The following is a 16,147-nucleotide window of genomic DNA, read 5'->3' as shown; positions in this document are numbered from 1 at the left end:
GTTACCGCGGCAGCTTTGGGAGGACCACAGCCTGAGGGGCCTCCTAGCACACACTGACCACACACACCACTTCCTCCAGGACGCGGACACTCGGGGCAAACAGATGCCGGAGGGACATTTGGGGGTCGGTGAGTTGGGCACCTGTCTGCTGGGTCCTCACTGCACGCCATTTGCCTGCAGAAGGACCCGGGAACGTGAGGACCCGAAGGTGAAGGGGTGACCGGCCCACCTCTTCAAGGAGTCCAGACGGGCTCCTTGTGCCGGCTCTGAAAGGGGTCGTGAAGCTTGTTTCTCCCTGAGAGCTTCTCTGTGCTCCTGGCCCTTGGGTGTCTACAACCCTGATCGCACAGCTGGGTCTTCTGGGCTGTGTTGGGATTTGCCTGTTCCCACTGGTAGCGCACAGGTGACCTTGGTCGCCGGCAGGTTCCCTTGTGGCCAGAACTTTGGTAGACTGGAGCACCTGGGGAGGCACAGGAGGGGACGGGTGCTCCTCTGCCACCTACAGGGACCGGTGAGTGGAGGCGGCTTCTCCCCTGCAGAGGCCACCTCGCTGATGAGTCCAGCACCCTTATCAGTTGCTCAGCCCCCCGCCACCCCAGCGCAGACGGAGCCCAGCGGTTCAGATGGCTTCCACACTTCACAGGAAGATGCTTGTCACATTCGGGACAGTGGCCTTAAAGAGCACTCTGTGTCCTCGATTTGCCGCTTTTTAAATAGGAGAAACATTTCACCAAGTTTTTGTCGTGCTGAGTAATGCTCTGAAGACGTTCTCCTGAGAAGAAAAAAATCTGGGGATTTCTTTCTCGACATTGAGACAAAACCAAACCATTGGAAGCAGCGGCCTCAGCTTTGCCCGGCTCTGCCCTCTGCCACACCGGGCTCAGGGGTCTGGGCCAAGATGCAGTGCTCCCTGCCAGCCCGCGATCTATTTTAGGAACATAATAGAAAAATAGTTTGCTACTTACTCACTCGCTTCCTGTGCTCCACACCCCCAGACAAAGAACAGTTTATAAAAATTTGCTACAGGCAGTTCATAAAACTCAGCTTTGCCTCAAGCGGAACAAAAATTATATGGTTTTCTCCCTATGAAACATTTTTCCCACAGTAAAATGTAATCCCAATGCAAGATGGGAGTGTTGGGAGGACCGCATGAAACCACAGCCCCGGGCAGCAGGCCGCGCCGTGTAAAAGCGAAGCAGGGTGCCCGTGGCGTGTGCCAAGTGTGGCCGGGGAGGCTGGGAGGAGCAAGGCGCTGCCCCTGCCTTCAGCGGGTCTCCAGGCCGCAGACGGAGCGATGAGTCGGGTACAAAGTCACGGAGTGTCTTGCTGGGATGTCAGGAGGAAGCAGCGCTGTCAGACCCCTACACGTGGCCTCGGGCTTCGACCTCACGGCCTGCAGGGCGAGTGTTAGACCACGGGCCGGCCACGCCGAAACAGACCTCTTTGGCACGGTCTGAGCTGATTGTTCTGAGAAACAGCAAACACAGGAGAAGCTCAGGAAACAGCAGAGGTCGCCCTTTTATAAGTGTAGCGCCCAAGAATGTGGGGTGTCTCCACATGCGAAGGGGTCCCCGCTCTGAGCCCGGGAGAGGAGATGGCTGAGCCGCCCTGCACTATCTGCAGAGAAGGCGCACAGGTCCGAGGACAGGGCTGCCCGCCTCCTGTGCCCTTGCTGCCACCTCCCCTCACCTGGGCTCTTGCTGTCTGCTGTCTTTAGCTGAGGATGGAGTTTTAGCGGGTGGCTTAGGCAGCTGGGGGAGGGGCTCATGTCCCCTCAGTGTCTCCCAGGTGTACACCAGTTATACGTATTAATAAACTTTGGTTTTTCTCTTATCACTCTGGCTTTTATTGCGGGGACCTCAGCCCAGAACTCAGAAGGGGAGAGGGACAATTCTGTTCTCTCCCTACAACCACCTCTGTGCCCTGTCCGTGGACTCCAGCCCCGTCACTCTGAGAAGGGGACCCCGGATCCTTGCTTGGCACCAGACTTAGCTGTTGACCGAATCCCCTGGCTGCCCTGTTGGGGACGAGATGAAACACACCTCCAAAGAAGGAGGAGGGCCTGTGGCCTTGGGGAGCAGTGTGGGGGTGGGACGGGAGGGACAGGGCTGAGGGACGGGCCAGGGCTGATGCCAGGAAGGAGGGACGGCCCTGCAGGTCAGGCCCAGATAAGGGGACAGAGACGAGTGGGTGCCCGACAGAGAGGAGAGTGAAGAACAGACGAGGCCCGTGGCAGGCCCCAGGGTACGGCTGTGTGTGTTCGTGTCTGTGTGTCTGGTGCGCACGTGTGTGTGGGATCCGCCATCAACCTCCCGCTCCCCAGTCTGGGCGGGAACTTGCTTCCGTCTCTCTGGGGGTTTGATGACGGATTGTGGGGGACCCCCGAAGTGCAGCGTATTCCAGTTACTTAAGCGCCTAGACGCACTCCTTCCTTCAGGTGGTCCTTTAATGCTGCGTTTGGCTGTGCTCCGGTGTGTGGGGGGAGCCCGACTTTTTGTCTCTGTCCCTCTCATTGGCCCGCCCACCACTCACTCGTCCACATGCCAGTTCGTGGGACAGATTCACTGGGCGCCCTCTGAGAACGAGGCGAGTGGGGCCCTCCTTCCGCTGAGACCAAGGGGAAGCAGAACCGCTCCCGGCGCACCTGTGGGCGCCCAGTCTCTGGCACTTGTTGGGCTCTCCTGTGGTGCCCGTTCCTGCAGGGAGGAGCCTCCTGCTGAGGCCATGGCTCCCCGCTCTGCTCCTGGGGAGGCGTCTCTGCTCCCTGCTTGTTCTGGGGGTCAGGGGAGCCGCTCCTTGGGCCACAGGAGGGAGGGAGAAGAGTCCTCCATGCCAGCCTGGGGAGGAAGGATGAGAGTGGGAGGGGGCAAGCAGACTGCTGTCGCAAAGTGCCCCCACTTTTTATGGGACCGGGCTGTCCCTACGTCTGCGTCTTCCTCTGCTCCAGCCTGGCTCCCTCTGAACGTGGCTGCGAGTATGTTCGCAGAGTCTGCCTTGTGTCTCCCGCACACTCGCCCTCCGGGAGACCGTGGGTGCAGCAGCCTGCAGCCTCTGCTGTGGGTCACGCCACCCACAGCTGCCCAGGAGTGGAAGTGGGCCCCTCCTGGGGGCTGGGCGCTGTGGGGATCTGCTCCAGAGCCTCTTTCCTAGGGAGGCTGGTGGGTCCGGAAATGTGGGGAGGGCGGAGCCGTAACAAGGGAACGCAGAGGGAATCCCACAGCTTGGAGGCCAGATGACCCTGAGACTAGAGCACGTCTGTCAGGTCTCCGATGTTTATCTACTCAGAGCCGAACTCCCTGCCCCCCCTCCCCCCACTGCCCCGGGTCCCTCTGCTTTGGTTCCCACAAGTGTCCCTGGGCGCGGCTGGCTGGGAGCGAGAGGGTGAGTAATTCCACTGTCAGCGCCGTGGGTAGCTAAAAGCAGCCGATGACCTAAAGACGTGAGTCACTTCCTCGACTCTGCCCTCCGGTCCTGGTGTCCTTCCTGTGGGACCACAGCGGAGTCAAAGGTGGCTGTGCCCCTGAGCCCGTGGGCACACGGTCCCAGCTTGTCCTCCAGAAATGTGCAGCCTGCTCGCTCAGGAGGGGTTTCTGCCAGCGAGCCCCCTCTCTGGCCAAACTGTGGGTGCCGTGAACCTTTGCCAAAACACCAAGCACGGTATTCAATACTCGATGACAGTCCCCACACAGCAGTGGGAACAGGGAGACGTGACCCGCGGTCAAGGAAACCACGAAACACCAATCTGAGGAGTCAGCCCCACGTAACCGGATGGTGGGGATGCAGATGGGGGGCGTAACGCACCACGACAAATACGACAAATACGGTGACAGTTCTGCGGGGAAACGTGCGTTAATATGCCGAGAAGCGGCGAGTTTCAGGAGACTTAGGAATTCTAAACAAGAGCCCATGGAAAACACGGCGCGGAAAACACTTGTACACTTGAGAAACCACCGGAGGAGGTGGGGGGGAACCCAGAGGAGAAGGGAGGGGAACGGGGACGGAGGACAGAGGGAACAGGGAGACGCGAGCAGAGCCTGTCAGTAGCTGCGCTACATGCAAGCGTACCAGACGCCCCACGTGAGAATCAGACGGGGTGGAAGCCCGCGCTCAGCTCCGTGTGCCATTTGCAGGGACGCACGTCCAGCAGGAAGACACCGACGGGCTGAGACTCGGCGTGCGGGGAAAGCATGCTGGCCCTCTTTGCCCTGGGGGTCTCAGGAGATGGTGCAGAAATGGGAGTGGGGGCTGAAGGCCTCACCCAGAGGGAGGGGTGCGGCTGGGAAGGGCCAGCGGGGGCCCTCAGGCCTGGCCCAAGGGGTGGCCTGGCTGGAAGGGAGGAGACGAAGTCAGATGTTCTGGGTCCAGGACTTAACACAGTGCCCAGCACACAGCAGGTGCTCAATACAGGGGGCTGGTAGTTTCTAGTCTTCGTGGAATTGGACAAGGCCGCCCACCCTCAGCACTCTGGCCACCCACCCCAGACCCCGCACTTGGTGACAGTGTCCCCCAGCGGCCCCGGTGCCCTGCTCCAGGCCCGCATGCCGTGCTCACATTGACTCTGGGCTCAGAAAGCTTCTCCTCCACCCACATCTCCTCCTGGGCAGAGTCTCCCCTGACCCTTCCGCTTCTGCATGCAGGTGCCCTCTGCTCCTTAGGACCTTGTGTCCTTGTGTGACCCAGAGAGGCCACCTCCGTGAGGGCTCTGTCCTGTGGCCACTGGCCCTGGGCGTCCCGAGGCAGGGCTTGGCTTGTCTCTGCCCCCGCTGCCCAGCCTGGCCGGCAGCCAAGCACCAAGCTGACTGCTGAGCGGAGGAATTTCACTTCAGTTCAGGAATCCCTGCTGGAATTTTCCGTTGAGATAAGCGAGGGTGAAGGTTTTGGTCCAGGCGGCGACCATTCCTGCCTGGGGAGATAAAAGCCTTCTGGAAGGTCTGTGCCACAGATAGTGACCCTTCACCCCTGCTCTGCCTGCGGGCCCCATGGAGGAAGGGGAGCCCCTGCTTCTGCACAGATCCACAGAGCGGAGACGTGTCACCCGCCTGGGCCACACCAGGGTCTCCTCACAGGAGAGGGGCCACGGGTGTGGGCGAGGGGCATGCCACCGGCCCCGAGAAGTGCTTCCAAACCTCAGAAATGTTCACGGAGCGAGCACGGGCCCAGCCAAATGAGCGCAGGTTGGGGGTGGGTGGGAAGTTATTGAAGGCTGATCTGCAGGAGAGGAACCGGGTGCCTGGCTGCCTCGGGGCGACAAGTCCCTGTCCCCTGGGAGCAGAGGCTGAAGAGCCCGTTGCTGCCACGGCAGAGATCCCTCAGACCCAGGGCTGGCGCTCAGCCCAGACCAGCCCCAGGGGCCCTGGTGGCTCCAGGACCCTGCGGCCATGCGTTTCTTTCCAAAGGGGAACATGGCAGAGAGTGAGCTGCCGCGGCCTGGGCGGGGGCTCAGCAGGAACCGTCCCCGTCAGCGCTGACACAGGGGACTCGAATGCCCAGAGAGAAAGTCTGAAGTTGGCACAGCCACGGACAAGGAGTGCGAGCCGTGGTCACCCAAGTGAACGGCTCGTGTGTTACTTTTGCCTAACTGGTGTGCACCCGGCTGCGGGCCGGCGGGGTTCTGACCGGCCATCTGTGGTCAGCGTTCATCTCCCCGCCGGCCGTGTATTTGGCCTGAGCCTGGCCCTCACCTCCACGACGGACGGGGCCTTCTGACTGAAGCGTGAGGGCCTCCGGGTCTCCCTCCTGGCAGGTGGCTCTCTGTGGGCCGGGGTCAGGGCACAGCGGCCAGGGGTGAAGGAAGGTGGGGAGGCTGGGCCGACGCCCTCGCCCGGGAGGTGAGGAGATAGAGGGGCTGGCTGGTGAGGACCCTGCAGAGTTTGGGGAGAAGACCCACCCCGATCACAGGCTGGGCAGGGTGCCCCCAGGACCATAGCAGTGACGAGCCCCAGTTCAGCCTCCCCAGGGCCCCTGGGCCCCTCCAGGTGGGAGGGTCATTAGTTGTTTGGGGTTGGCCTGAGGCCCCAGGGGTGGTTTCACTGCATGTCACTGGGCGGCATGTCACCGGGGGGCGTGTCGCCGGATGGCCTGCCCACCCTGTGTGCTTTGGCTCAGACCCCGGCAGGGGCAGGATTCTGCGGCAGCTCCCAGGGTCCTGCCTGGCTGTGACAGCTCCACAGAAGAGCACAGTCAGGTTGGAGGGTCCCCAAGCTGGCAGATGGCACTACAGAGCCCCCGGCCCCAGGCGGCCCCTGGACCCACCCACCGTGTCCCTGCAGCAGGCCCCCAGGAGCTGGCTCGCAGCCGTCTGTGGAAGGGCTGTGCTCACCTGCCCGAGACGCCCCTCCTCTTCTGGGCTGAAAGCAGCCCGGAGGGGGGAGCAGGGAGGCGCGCTGCTGATAGAAGCCCCCGCCAGGCCTGGGAGCTCGGCTGCTGGGTGGCAGCAAACCCCTGACAGGAGGCTCACTTCCGGCTGGGCGCCCAGGTGCTCCCGGCACCGGCTGTAAGGTCCAGCCTCCCGCCCTGCCCCTATCCCAGGTGACCACATGACTGGAGGACCTTGCCCTGGGAGCCGGGCAGGAGGAAGTGGCCTGAGGTGGGGCCCGGCAGGGGTCAGGGGGCTAGGCACTGCCTCGGGCAGAGACTGCTGCTTCCACCCGGTCTGTGCAGCCCAGCCTGCCCACCCCTCCCCAGCTGCCCCGGCTGCTGCCTGGCAGCCTGGTTCAGGAAGCCGACCCCTCCCCTGGACAGAGAGAGACAGGTAGGGGCCCTGCAGGGCCTGGGGGTGAAGAGCTGTCAGGCTTCCTGGAACTGACCAGGCCTGAGGACCCGTGAGCCGTCGTTTTGAGTGCTGTGCACTGGGCAGAGTGTGTGTGTGTGTCTGTGGGTGTCCATGTGTCTCTCTGTGTGTGTCTGTGTCTCTCTGTGTGCGCGCGTGTCTGTGCGTGTTCCCACTCGTGAATAATGCAGAGGGCACATCGAGGGAAGGAGTGCGTTCTGCTGAGGGCTGCCGCATGTGTTTGGACCTGGGTGGGCGGCGGGGTCCTGGGAGGAGACCCCTGCTTCAAGCTCAGTGACAGGCCTCACGGTGAAGGGCTGTGTGGAGGGGGCCCCAGGTGCTCAGGGGGACCCCGGGTTCCTTACACGCTGGGAAGGGCCACACCCACGAGGGACGCCTGACAAGAGACCTAGCTAACCAGAATTCCTGCAATGGCCTCCCCCCAGAAAGACTAGTTAGGGGTTTTGTTCCTACCTTCCCTTCGGGGGACAGGAGACGGGCTTGCAGGAAACAGAAGGGGTCAGGAGGGCGTGTCTGGGCCCTGTTCCCCAGCACCGTGCTCTGGGGAGCCTCTCCGTGCCAGAAAGGCCCCCTGAGACCCTCCTAAGGACGCCTGCGGGCAGGGCCAGGCCTCACGGCTCCAGCTTCCGCCCCGACAGAGGGCTTCCGCCTCTCGTCGTGAACGCTCGCCGCCGCAATCACACGGAAAAGGGTGTAGGACAGAGCGCAGAGGGTCTGATCTCCCACTGGGAAAAGAGCTAAAACCAGTGGAGACGTAGTCGGAGGGTAATGGTGCAGCAAACCGGGGCGGTTGTGGGAATGTCACACGAAGCAGGTGGAACCTACGGAGCAACGTGTGAAACTGCCTTCGGTGCAGGTTGCTGTGTTTTCAAAGGTGGGACACGAAAGTGTATGGTACAACCATGGGTTTTGGTTTGTTTGTTTTTAAGATTCATTTAAAATCCAACCTTGAAGAAAGCAGGCAACTGCTATGCCTGGTTGTTCTGAGGGGACGGGGCGGTGAGTCACGCGTAGGGTTCCTAGTGACGAAGACGTTGCAGAGGCCACAGACCAGCAGGAGGGACAGGTCATTTCAAAATAGTTAGGCAAATGAAATTAGAGTTAAAAACGGAGATAATTTCAGTGGAGAAGAGGAAGGGGCACTGTAGGCCCCCGACCTCTATTTTATTGACTGTTATTCATGGGGCTGGGCAGCTGCTTGGGGCAGGGACGGCAGCTGGGGACCAGAGAGGGGGCTGCAGCCCCAGGGGGATTTGTGTCACCTGGGAGCAGAGAGAAAGGAGCAGACTGAGCGCTCCTCTTCCGGGGGCCAGCACCCAGTTTCTCGGACGGTGGAGCTGGTACATAATCTCCGGCCGCCTCTGACTCGGAGGCGGCATCGAGTTATCTCTTCCGGGGCTTCTCTCCGAGTTCTGGACTCGGTGAATCACCGGGGCTGTAAATTTTATTCCTGGGCAGCCAGCGGCCTCTTCAGGGGCTTTTCCATCGGCTCCTGTTGTTTATTTTATTTCACTTGCCTTTGAGTTGAGCTTTCTACCCTTGGGTCAGAAATCTGTGGAATGAATTGCTCTGAGATCCTGCCTGGGGATGGGGGGTGGGCTCTCGGAGAGCAGACCGGCCCCGCCAGGACCCTCCGTGGGTGGCGGCGGTCTGTGAAATGTAGGAGTCCAGGGCGCCCCCACACCCCCACAGGGCCAGGCAGGCCTGGACCACGTCGTCTTATAGAGCCTGCTCTCTGCAAATCCCCCGCTGAGACCCTGCTCCGTCCCAAGTCACCGCTCCTCTGCCTCAGGCTCCCAGACATGGTCCTCCACTCAGGCTGATACCTCAGAACATTGATGCTTTGATGGGTCATTTGCCTCTCCCTGTGTTTCCCTTCCTTCCTTCCTTGGAACACCAACCTTTGCTTTAGACAGAGATTTTTGAAACACCAAGATTTCCGGGTAGACTGCTTTAAAAGAATTTTTTTTTTCCTATTTATTTTCCAGAGAGAGGGGAAGGGAGGGGGAGAGAGGCACCAACGTGCAGTTGCCCATTGCAGCCCCCATTACTGGGGACGTGGCCTGTGACACAGGCACATGGCTGACTGGGGAATTGAACCAGCAACCCCTCGGTTCACAGACCGGCACGCAATCCACTGAGCCACACCAGCCAGGGCGGTAGCTCGCTCTTTGAGAGGAGAACTTTTATCCATGAATCCCAAACAGCTCGAGCACTTGCCCTCCCAGGTGTTTCCGACACTTGCTGGAAGAAGTGGTAGATTGGAAAAGGGAGGGTCAGTGGAGCGAGGACAACTGGCCCACAGGGTGACCGGCCCGTCGTGGTCGTAGCTCAGGGCTGGGCTGTTCGTTGTGCACCCGCCCCTTCCGGCACCAGCGCCACGCTTTCCACTCACAGCTGCATGGCACCCCTCAAACACAGCTCTGGTCCCCGCTTTCCTCGTGGGGACGTGGGGTGCAGAGCGGAGCAGGGGTGCTGCCCCCAGGCCTCCGACTCAGAGTTCTCTCTGTCTGTCTGTCCTGTCCGTCCGTCCGTCCATCCGCCCGTCCCTCTGCGGGGAGGCAGTGCTGTGGGGTGAACGCGTTGCGGTTGTTCAGTGGCAGACTTCGGGCCGCCTGCAGCCGTGTGTGTCTCCACAGGGCATGGCGCAGGTGGCCGGGCAGCCCCGCGTGTTCAAGCTGGTGCTGCTGGGGAGCGGCTCTGTGGGCAAGTCCAGCCTGGCTCTCCGCTACGTGAGGAATGACTTCAGGAGCACCCTGCCAACCGTGGGCTGTGAGTGACAGACCGGCTGCCCTGTCTTCCTCTCCCAGGGGAGACGCCAGGGGTCGTGGGGGCACCGGGGGCGCAGCTGAGTTTAGCAGTCCTTCTTGATTTGATGAGATGCCAGTCCACGGGGCCAGCACTGACTCGCCGAGCACCCTCTTTGTGGCAGTAACTGCGCCGGGGGTTGGGGACGCCGAGCTGAGGAAGCCGTCCTTCGCTTCCAGCAGCTAAGCCCCACGGGAACCAGGGGCCCACTGCTGCCTCCGCGTCTGCGGCACTCACCGCACACCAGGGCTGGGCAGCCTTTAGGGGGGCACTGTGATTATTACCTTATCGGCGAGGACATAAATCGCACCTTCTATTACGATCACAATACACCAGTCACACGATTTCACCAGGTCTCCTATGTCATCTTAGTTCTCACGCCCTTGCCAGGACTGAACGCGGACGGTGCCACGTTTCCGACGATCCTTAGCGTCTGCGGACGCAGTCTGTGCTAAACAAGCGCCCACCAAGGCGGGCACTTGGTGTCTTTCTCAAGCGTGCGCTGGTTTCGTGAACAAAACCTTGCGTCTGTTCGTGGGGGGCGGGGGCGAGCAGAGGAGCAAAGCCCCAGGGCGACAGGGTGCTGGCTTCCTGCAGGGGCAGCTGGGAGCGCACAGGTGGAGGGCTGAGGGCTCAGCTGCAGGGGAGCTCAGTAAACAGGAGCTGATGACCAAGTGGCCCTGCCTCCCTGCTTCCCCGGGGGACACGGGATGGGAGTGTCCCCTGTGGCAGGTTCCCTGGGAAGCCTGACTTAGGACGTCTTCAGTTGTGGATGTGAGCTCGACACCCTTGGGTGCTGCGCCCTTCCTCAGATGCCCACCCCATACTCCCAAGAGCAGGGTGGGACCAAGTGTGGCAGGCCCTTGCTGGTACCAGCTTCCGGGCAGGCCAGCTCTAGGATGCCCCAGCTTTCAGGAAGATCAGGAGTCCCTGGTCCCCCTCTGAGGGTCTGGACCGGGGGGCGAGTGTGTGGGGTGGCCCTGCAGTGGGGGGTGCCTGAGCACAGGGCTTGGCTGTGCCGAGCAGGTCACGGGCTGGGCGGTGCACCAGCCATTCCAGGGCAAGGCCCCGCCCATGTAGAGGAAGAGGAGGGGGAGCTGGAATAGTGGCAGCAGACAGACAGACATGGAGCTGAGCCAGAGTGGGAGCCCCAAGTGAGTGCAGCCCCCGGGGGCTCAGCCTGCTGGCTGGAGACTGCAAAGCTCTGGGGCTCCCGGCAGCCCCCGGGGACCACGAGGGCTTCGGGCCCCTGCAGGAGAGGGGCTGGCAGGGGAGCCTTGTGCTGGAACCTCGGGCCACAGCAGGGGAGCGCTGGCCTGTTCCCTGCCGCACGTTCGCAGGGACATCTTTGGGGGGATAGTGACACCTAGTGCTTGTGTGAGCACTCGCCAGAGGGAGCCACAGGGAATCCCAGACGACAGACCTGTGCGGGAAGGGCCAGTCCCTTCTGCCACCACCTCCCGCCCCTCCAACACGGAGAACCTGGCTGAAGCGCTGTGCGCTGAGACGTTACCCACTTTGCGTCCCCTCCAACCAGGAATCGGTCCGTGGTTGTTATAAAAGAGGTGAACGCCTCAAGAAGGCTTACGTATGCGAGCCGAATTCAAGTCAAAGTTTCTGAGTACCACTCACCCCGCCACGACGAGGGCGGGGCCCCTCAGTGCTAGCACACCGCTGTTTGGAAACGATGCCACCTTGGCAGGCGCCCTGAGTTAGGGTCCTGAGAGTTCCTCTTCCCACTCAAAGCCCCTGCTTGCCGGACAGAGGGTCTGCCGCACACCACTCGCGACACCTGGCTTTTGATGGAAGCCGCCTCCTTCCAGAACACGTGTTGCTCAGCCTCCCCAGCTGTGGGCGGCAGGAAGCACCTGCCTCTGCCCCTTTGCTGAGCCCAGGGCTGGAGGCGGCCCAGCCTGGGCGCGGGGGAAGGGCAAGCCGCCTCTGGGCCTCTGTGTTCCAGGTGCGTTCTTCACCAAGGTGGTGGATCTGGGTGCTGCATCTGCGAAGTTCGAGATCTGGGACACAGCGGGCCAGGAGAAGTACCACAGTGTCTGCCACCTTTACTTCCGGGGCGCCAACGCTGCGCTTCTGGTGTATGACATCACCAGCAAGGTAAGGCTCCCCTCGGGCACGTGGCCACCCCCCTTTGCGAGGCACCCGCCTGTGCTCTCTGGGCACCGGGGCGCTGTCTCCCAAAGGCACGATGGGACTGGCCCATCCTGGTGCTTCGTGGCAGCATCATGACAACCAGCAGGGACATGTCGATGGGAGTGGGTCTCCTCCTGCAGGAAGCCCTCCCTGACCACCCCTTCTCTAGATGGCTGGGTTTGTGCCCCTTGGTGGTCCTCCAGGAACACCCTGCACCTGTGTCATTGTCTCTCAGGACTCTTGATTGCCCAACGAGTTGATAAGGGCATGTCACAGAAATGGGGTGGACACAGCCCCTGGCTGCACATCCCATACAGAGTGTCACCAGAGCAGGAGGAGGGAAGGGCTGACAGGACAGCCACCAAACCAGCCCTGGTCGGCGGGGCGGAGGTGGGGTGCTGTCTGTCACAGGGTCGGCGGGGTCATATCGCACAGTGTGGCCTTCTCTTTCCCGGGACAGCTGATGAAACGGCCCACACATCTTGTCTGAGGTTCACTCATGTCTCGTTTTCAGGAATCCTTCCGCAAGGCTCAGCAGTGGCTTCAGGAACTGGAGAAGGAGTTCTCCCCGGGAGAGGTCGTGGTGATGCTGGTCGGCAACAAGACGGACCTCGGCGCGGAGCGGGAGGTGACGTTGGAGGTAGGACTGGGGGCGGGACATTGTGTGTGTGCATCTGTGTGTGTGTGCGCATGGTGTATCTGCGGGAGTGTGTGTGTCGGTGCACGGCGTGTGTGTGGGAGGTGTCCGTGTGTGCGGATCTCAGGAAAGGCTTTGGAAGGAACATGAAGGGGGTGCAGGAGAGGGACTGGCTGAGGGACAGGAGGCGGCTGGGCTGCAGGGGCTGTGCAGGGGTGTGGGGTGGGAGCCAGGAGCCCAGGGAGGGGGTGGGGAGGCCCTGGGGCTGGGAGGCTGGGGCCCCGTGTGTGTGGCGGTGAGAACGGGGCCCTTGTTCTGGGGCCGCAGTGAGTCCTTGGAGGGTATGTGTCCCTGGGGGTGGGGACTGATGTCGAAAGGGCCCTGGGAGGCCGGGTGAGGAGCCAGGCCCCAGGGACATGGGCAGGAGGAGCCCTGGAGACTCAGTCCAGCTCTGGGGTGGAGGTGCCGGGGCAGCCGGGCCTCCGTCCTTGCCCTGGGCTGATGTGACAGGGAGGCCCTTTGACCCAGCCGGCCTTTCCTGGGCGCCTGTCCCCTCGGGGCACACTGTGCAGCCCTGGTGCTGTCCCCTGTGCCCCGCGACCTCCTCACTTCACACAAGCCGGGCCTGTGTGGGAGACGCAGAGGACCCAGAGGAAGGGCCCCGCAGGTGCCAGGGAAGGTGGCCTCCCCAGACTCAATTCCCCCACCCCCCTGCCGCACCCGGCCGGGATCCCCGAGAAGTAGCACTTGGCCATGAAGAGGGGACAAGTTGGTCCCCAGGGGCTGCTGTGCCGGTCTCACTGTTAAGAGGCAGTGGGTCGGCTAGATCTCAAGCAGGCTGGAAACGAGCCAAAACCAAATCCGAGACGGAAGTGGCGACCCAGCCGCACGCGGCACTGAACCCTGGAAGAGAAAAGGCCTTTGCGGAGGGTCCTCTGGGAGCTCCTTTTGTAAGTGCCCTGGGGTTTCCCCGCATCTTCCTCAGGAAGGCCAGGAGTTTGCCGAGAGCCAGCGCTTGCTGTTCATGGAAACCTCGGCCAGAGCCAACCACCAGGTGACCGAGGCCTTCAGCGCGGTAGGTGAGTGTGGGGCCCAGGAGAGCCTGCGGGGGTGGGGGGTGGGGGGGGGAGGGGTGTCATCCCGCCTCTGCCTCAGCTGGTCTGGTCTGGCATCCGGAGCCCGACAGCAGGTCACCAGGGACTGGAAGGACAGCGGGAGAGTCAGGGTCTGAGTTTCACACTGCAGGCACAAGCAGGGGAGGGTGGGGGCCCGGACTGCCGATGTGGGTGTGCAGCGCCATGCTGGGGGACGGTCCACCCCACCACCCCTCTCCTTCTGTGCCCCCAGCCCGGGAGCTGCTGCAGAGGGCAGAGAGGGAGCAGTGCCAGACTCCGAGGGGAGATGCCCGACTGGCCTTGAACCAGGGGCCCACGGGGTGGGCCAAGTGCTGTGCCCGTTAGAAGCAGCCACTCTGGGAGGGGCCCGGGGAGGATGCCCTGGCCTGGCCCCGGCTGGTCCTCAGGGTGAGCCACTGCCAGCTCCGTGTGGATGGCGGCACTTGATTCTGCTTCACCGTTGAGGCTGGTTAGTTCCTGGAGGTGCCCGAAGCTGGCATCCTCAGCACAAGCACTTCCCAAAGCTGTGGGAGTCGTTCAGGAGGGGACCAGCATCCGATGGCTTCAGCTCCCACCCCCCGGGTGCAGACTGAATCCCAAGTGCCCAGGCCAGGCGCGGCTGCCCCTGCCCGGCTTGCCTGTCGTCCCCTCGGCTGCTCCAGGCTCAGAGGAACAAAACAGGTCCCAAGTGAAACATGGACCAGGACAATACAGGGCCCGGATCGCTGTGATGGGTGGACGGTCATCTCACCCTGGGGTTGGGCACGGCCCTGCCTGCTGCTGGGAGGATGAGAGGACGGAGCAGGCCCGGGATGAGGTGGCCGTGCCCGGGGGGTGGAGTGACCATCACAGGGCTGGGCCCTTGCTCACTGGGCCTCAGAGAAGTTCCCCCGGGTGGGGTGGCGGCGGCAGAGGGCCGCGGGGGGCTCTGTCCCAGCTGGGAACTTGCCGAGGCCACCCTGGTGCCCAGTGGGCTCTGGTGAGGACGCCCCTGCTAGTCCAAGGTGGAAACTACTACTTAGGGGCTTTTTTCCAAAAATTAAACTGCTTTCTATGACCTGGTCTTTGGTGAGTTTGTAAGGTGGGGGTCTCATTGCTCGTATTTGAAGGGGACTCATGGTGGCCGTGTCAGGAGCAGGCCCGGGCGGCAGGCCAGGACGAAGCGGGGCCTGGGACATCTCTCCGATGGCGACACGGAGCATTCTCACAGCTGGTGCACCTTACCGAGAGCCCAGCGGCGGCTTTGGGAGGAGAGCCCAGGGGCAGGGCGAGGTGTCGAAGGGGGCTGCTCTAGGGGTTCACCCTGGCCTCCGGGACCATGGTAAGCAGGTCCCTGAAACGTCAAATGGATGTCGTTACCATCTGAAAAGGGCAGCTTCACTGCACTGACAGGGGACGGACAGGGGAACAAACAGGAAGCCTCCAGTCCTGCTGACTTTGAACTTCTTGGAATCCAAAGGGCGCTAGCATTTCCAGGGGGCCCGCCTGTCTGCGCTCTGCTCTTGTCCACCCTGCAAGGGAACATCGGCCCAGCCCCCAGACATGACCACCCTGCAAGGGAACATCGGCCCAGCCCCCAGACATGACCTCCCGGTGGGCTCAGGCAGTGAGGGGCCCTGGCAGGGGCTGAGCAGGACACGGAGGCCTGGCCTTGTCTGGTTTCCATCTCTATGAGGTCACATCATCCTTGGCTGCGTCCCCACCAAGGTCACGGCCCCCTCACAGGGCCTCCCTCCTGCATCCAGCAGGCCGGTGCCCTGAGCCTCCCTGCACCTCATGGGCTCCCTGTACGTGGGCAGTGTTGCCCTGGGGGGACGGGGTGGGGGTCCCGGTGGGGGCAGCGTCTGTTCTGGGGAGATGGGAACCGCCCAGTCGTCCCCCAGGTGAGACTTTCATGGCGTTGCTCTAAAAGATAGTTCTCATGTGACCTGGGCCCCTTCCGGACAGAAGCGGAGCAGATTTCTCGAGGCTTTCTGGTCCCGAGCTCTGAGGGAAGCTAAGGGACAGGTAAAGGACGTGTAATGTCTTCCCGGAGGGCCTGGCCTTGGTTTTCACCCCGGTTTCTCTGAGATGATTTTGGAGGCGAAACGGGAGAGCGCGCTGTCCTGTGTGCTGTGGTCTCTGGCTGGAGAGGAGGCAGACACTTTTTCCTGTGGTCACTCCCCCGGCTCCCGGTGGCACCAAACTGGGGGACCCACCCTGGAAGCTGCCGGTTGCCATGCTTCCTCTGCCACTAGGTGGCGATCAACAGTCGCCTGATTAAGACCATCCTCCTGCTCCTCCGTCTGGAGTCTTCACCCCAATACCAGGATTTCCCGTTCCAGGACTGCACTGGCCGGGAGAGGCGGGTCTGTGAGCCCAGCGCCCCGCCCACAGCCTGGGTGTGCGCCCTTGTCAGAGCAGGACACCTGGACAGGACACACAGACAGGACACGGTGCTCCCCGGAGGGGCCCTGCTGGCCTGCCGTGACTGCAGCCCCCACTCTCCTCTGTTTCTGTTGGCCACGTCTCCCCTGACTCCCTGGGAAGGGCCCCCTTAGCCCGGAGGGGTGACTCAGGGACCCATTCTTCTCATAAAACTTATCTGCCACCTAAACCTAGGGCAACTGGAGGATCGAAAACTACCTGTAAGGTGTTGAGAGAAAGGAA

At 62.2% G+C, this 16,147-nt stretch overlaps 1 protein-coding gene across 1 annotated transcript; it reads left to right on the top strand.

Annotated features, from left to right (window-relative positions):
* The first annotated feature begins 6,563 nt into the window (after window positions 1–6,563).
* On the top strand, window positions 6,564–14,555 carry RAB17 (RAB17, member RAS oncogene family). The gene is made up of 6 exons (XM_045198540.3): window positions 6,564–6,751; window positions 9,430–9,562; window positions 11,559–11,710; window positions 12,261–12,386; window positions 13,369–13,462; window positions 13,731–14,555. Exons 2-6 carry the CDS (start codon window positions 9,433–9,435, stop codon window positions 13,841–13,843), a joined length of 615 nt encoding a protein of 204 aa, XP_045054475.2. The 5' UTR covers window positions 6,564–6,751; window positions 9,430–9,432; the 3' UTR covers window positions 13,844–14,555.
* Window positions 14,556–16,147: the final 1,592 nt, after the last annotated feature.

This window comes from Desmodus rotundus, chromosome 2, assembly GCF_022682495.2.
Source record: "Desmodus rotundus isolate HL8 chromosome 2, HLdesRot8A.1, whole genome shotgun sequence".
In the NCBI taxonomy this organism is placed as follows: domain Eukaryota; kingdom Metazoa; phylum Chordata; class Mammalia; order Chiroptera; family Phyllostomidae; genus Desmodus; species Desmodus rotundus.
Note: the sequence above shows the minus strand (reverse complement) of the source record. Positions and strands in the feature narration are given on the sequence as shown.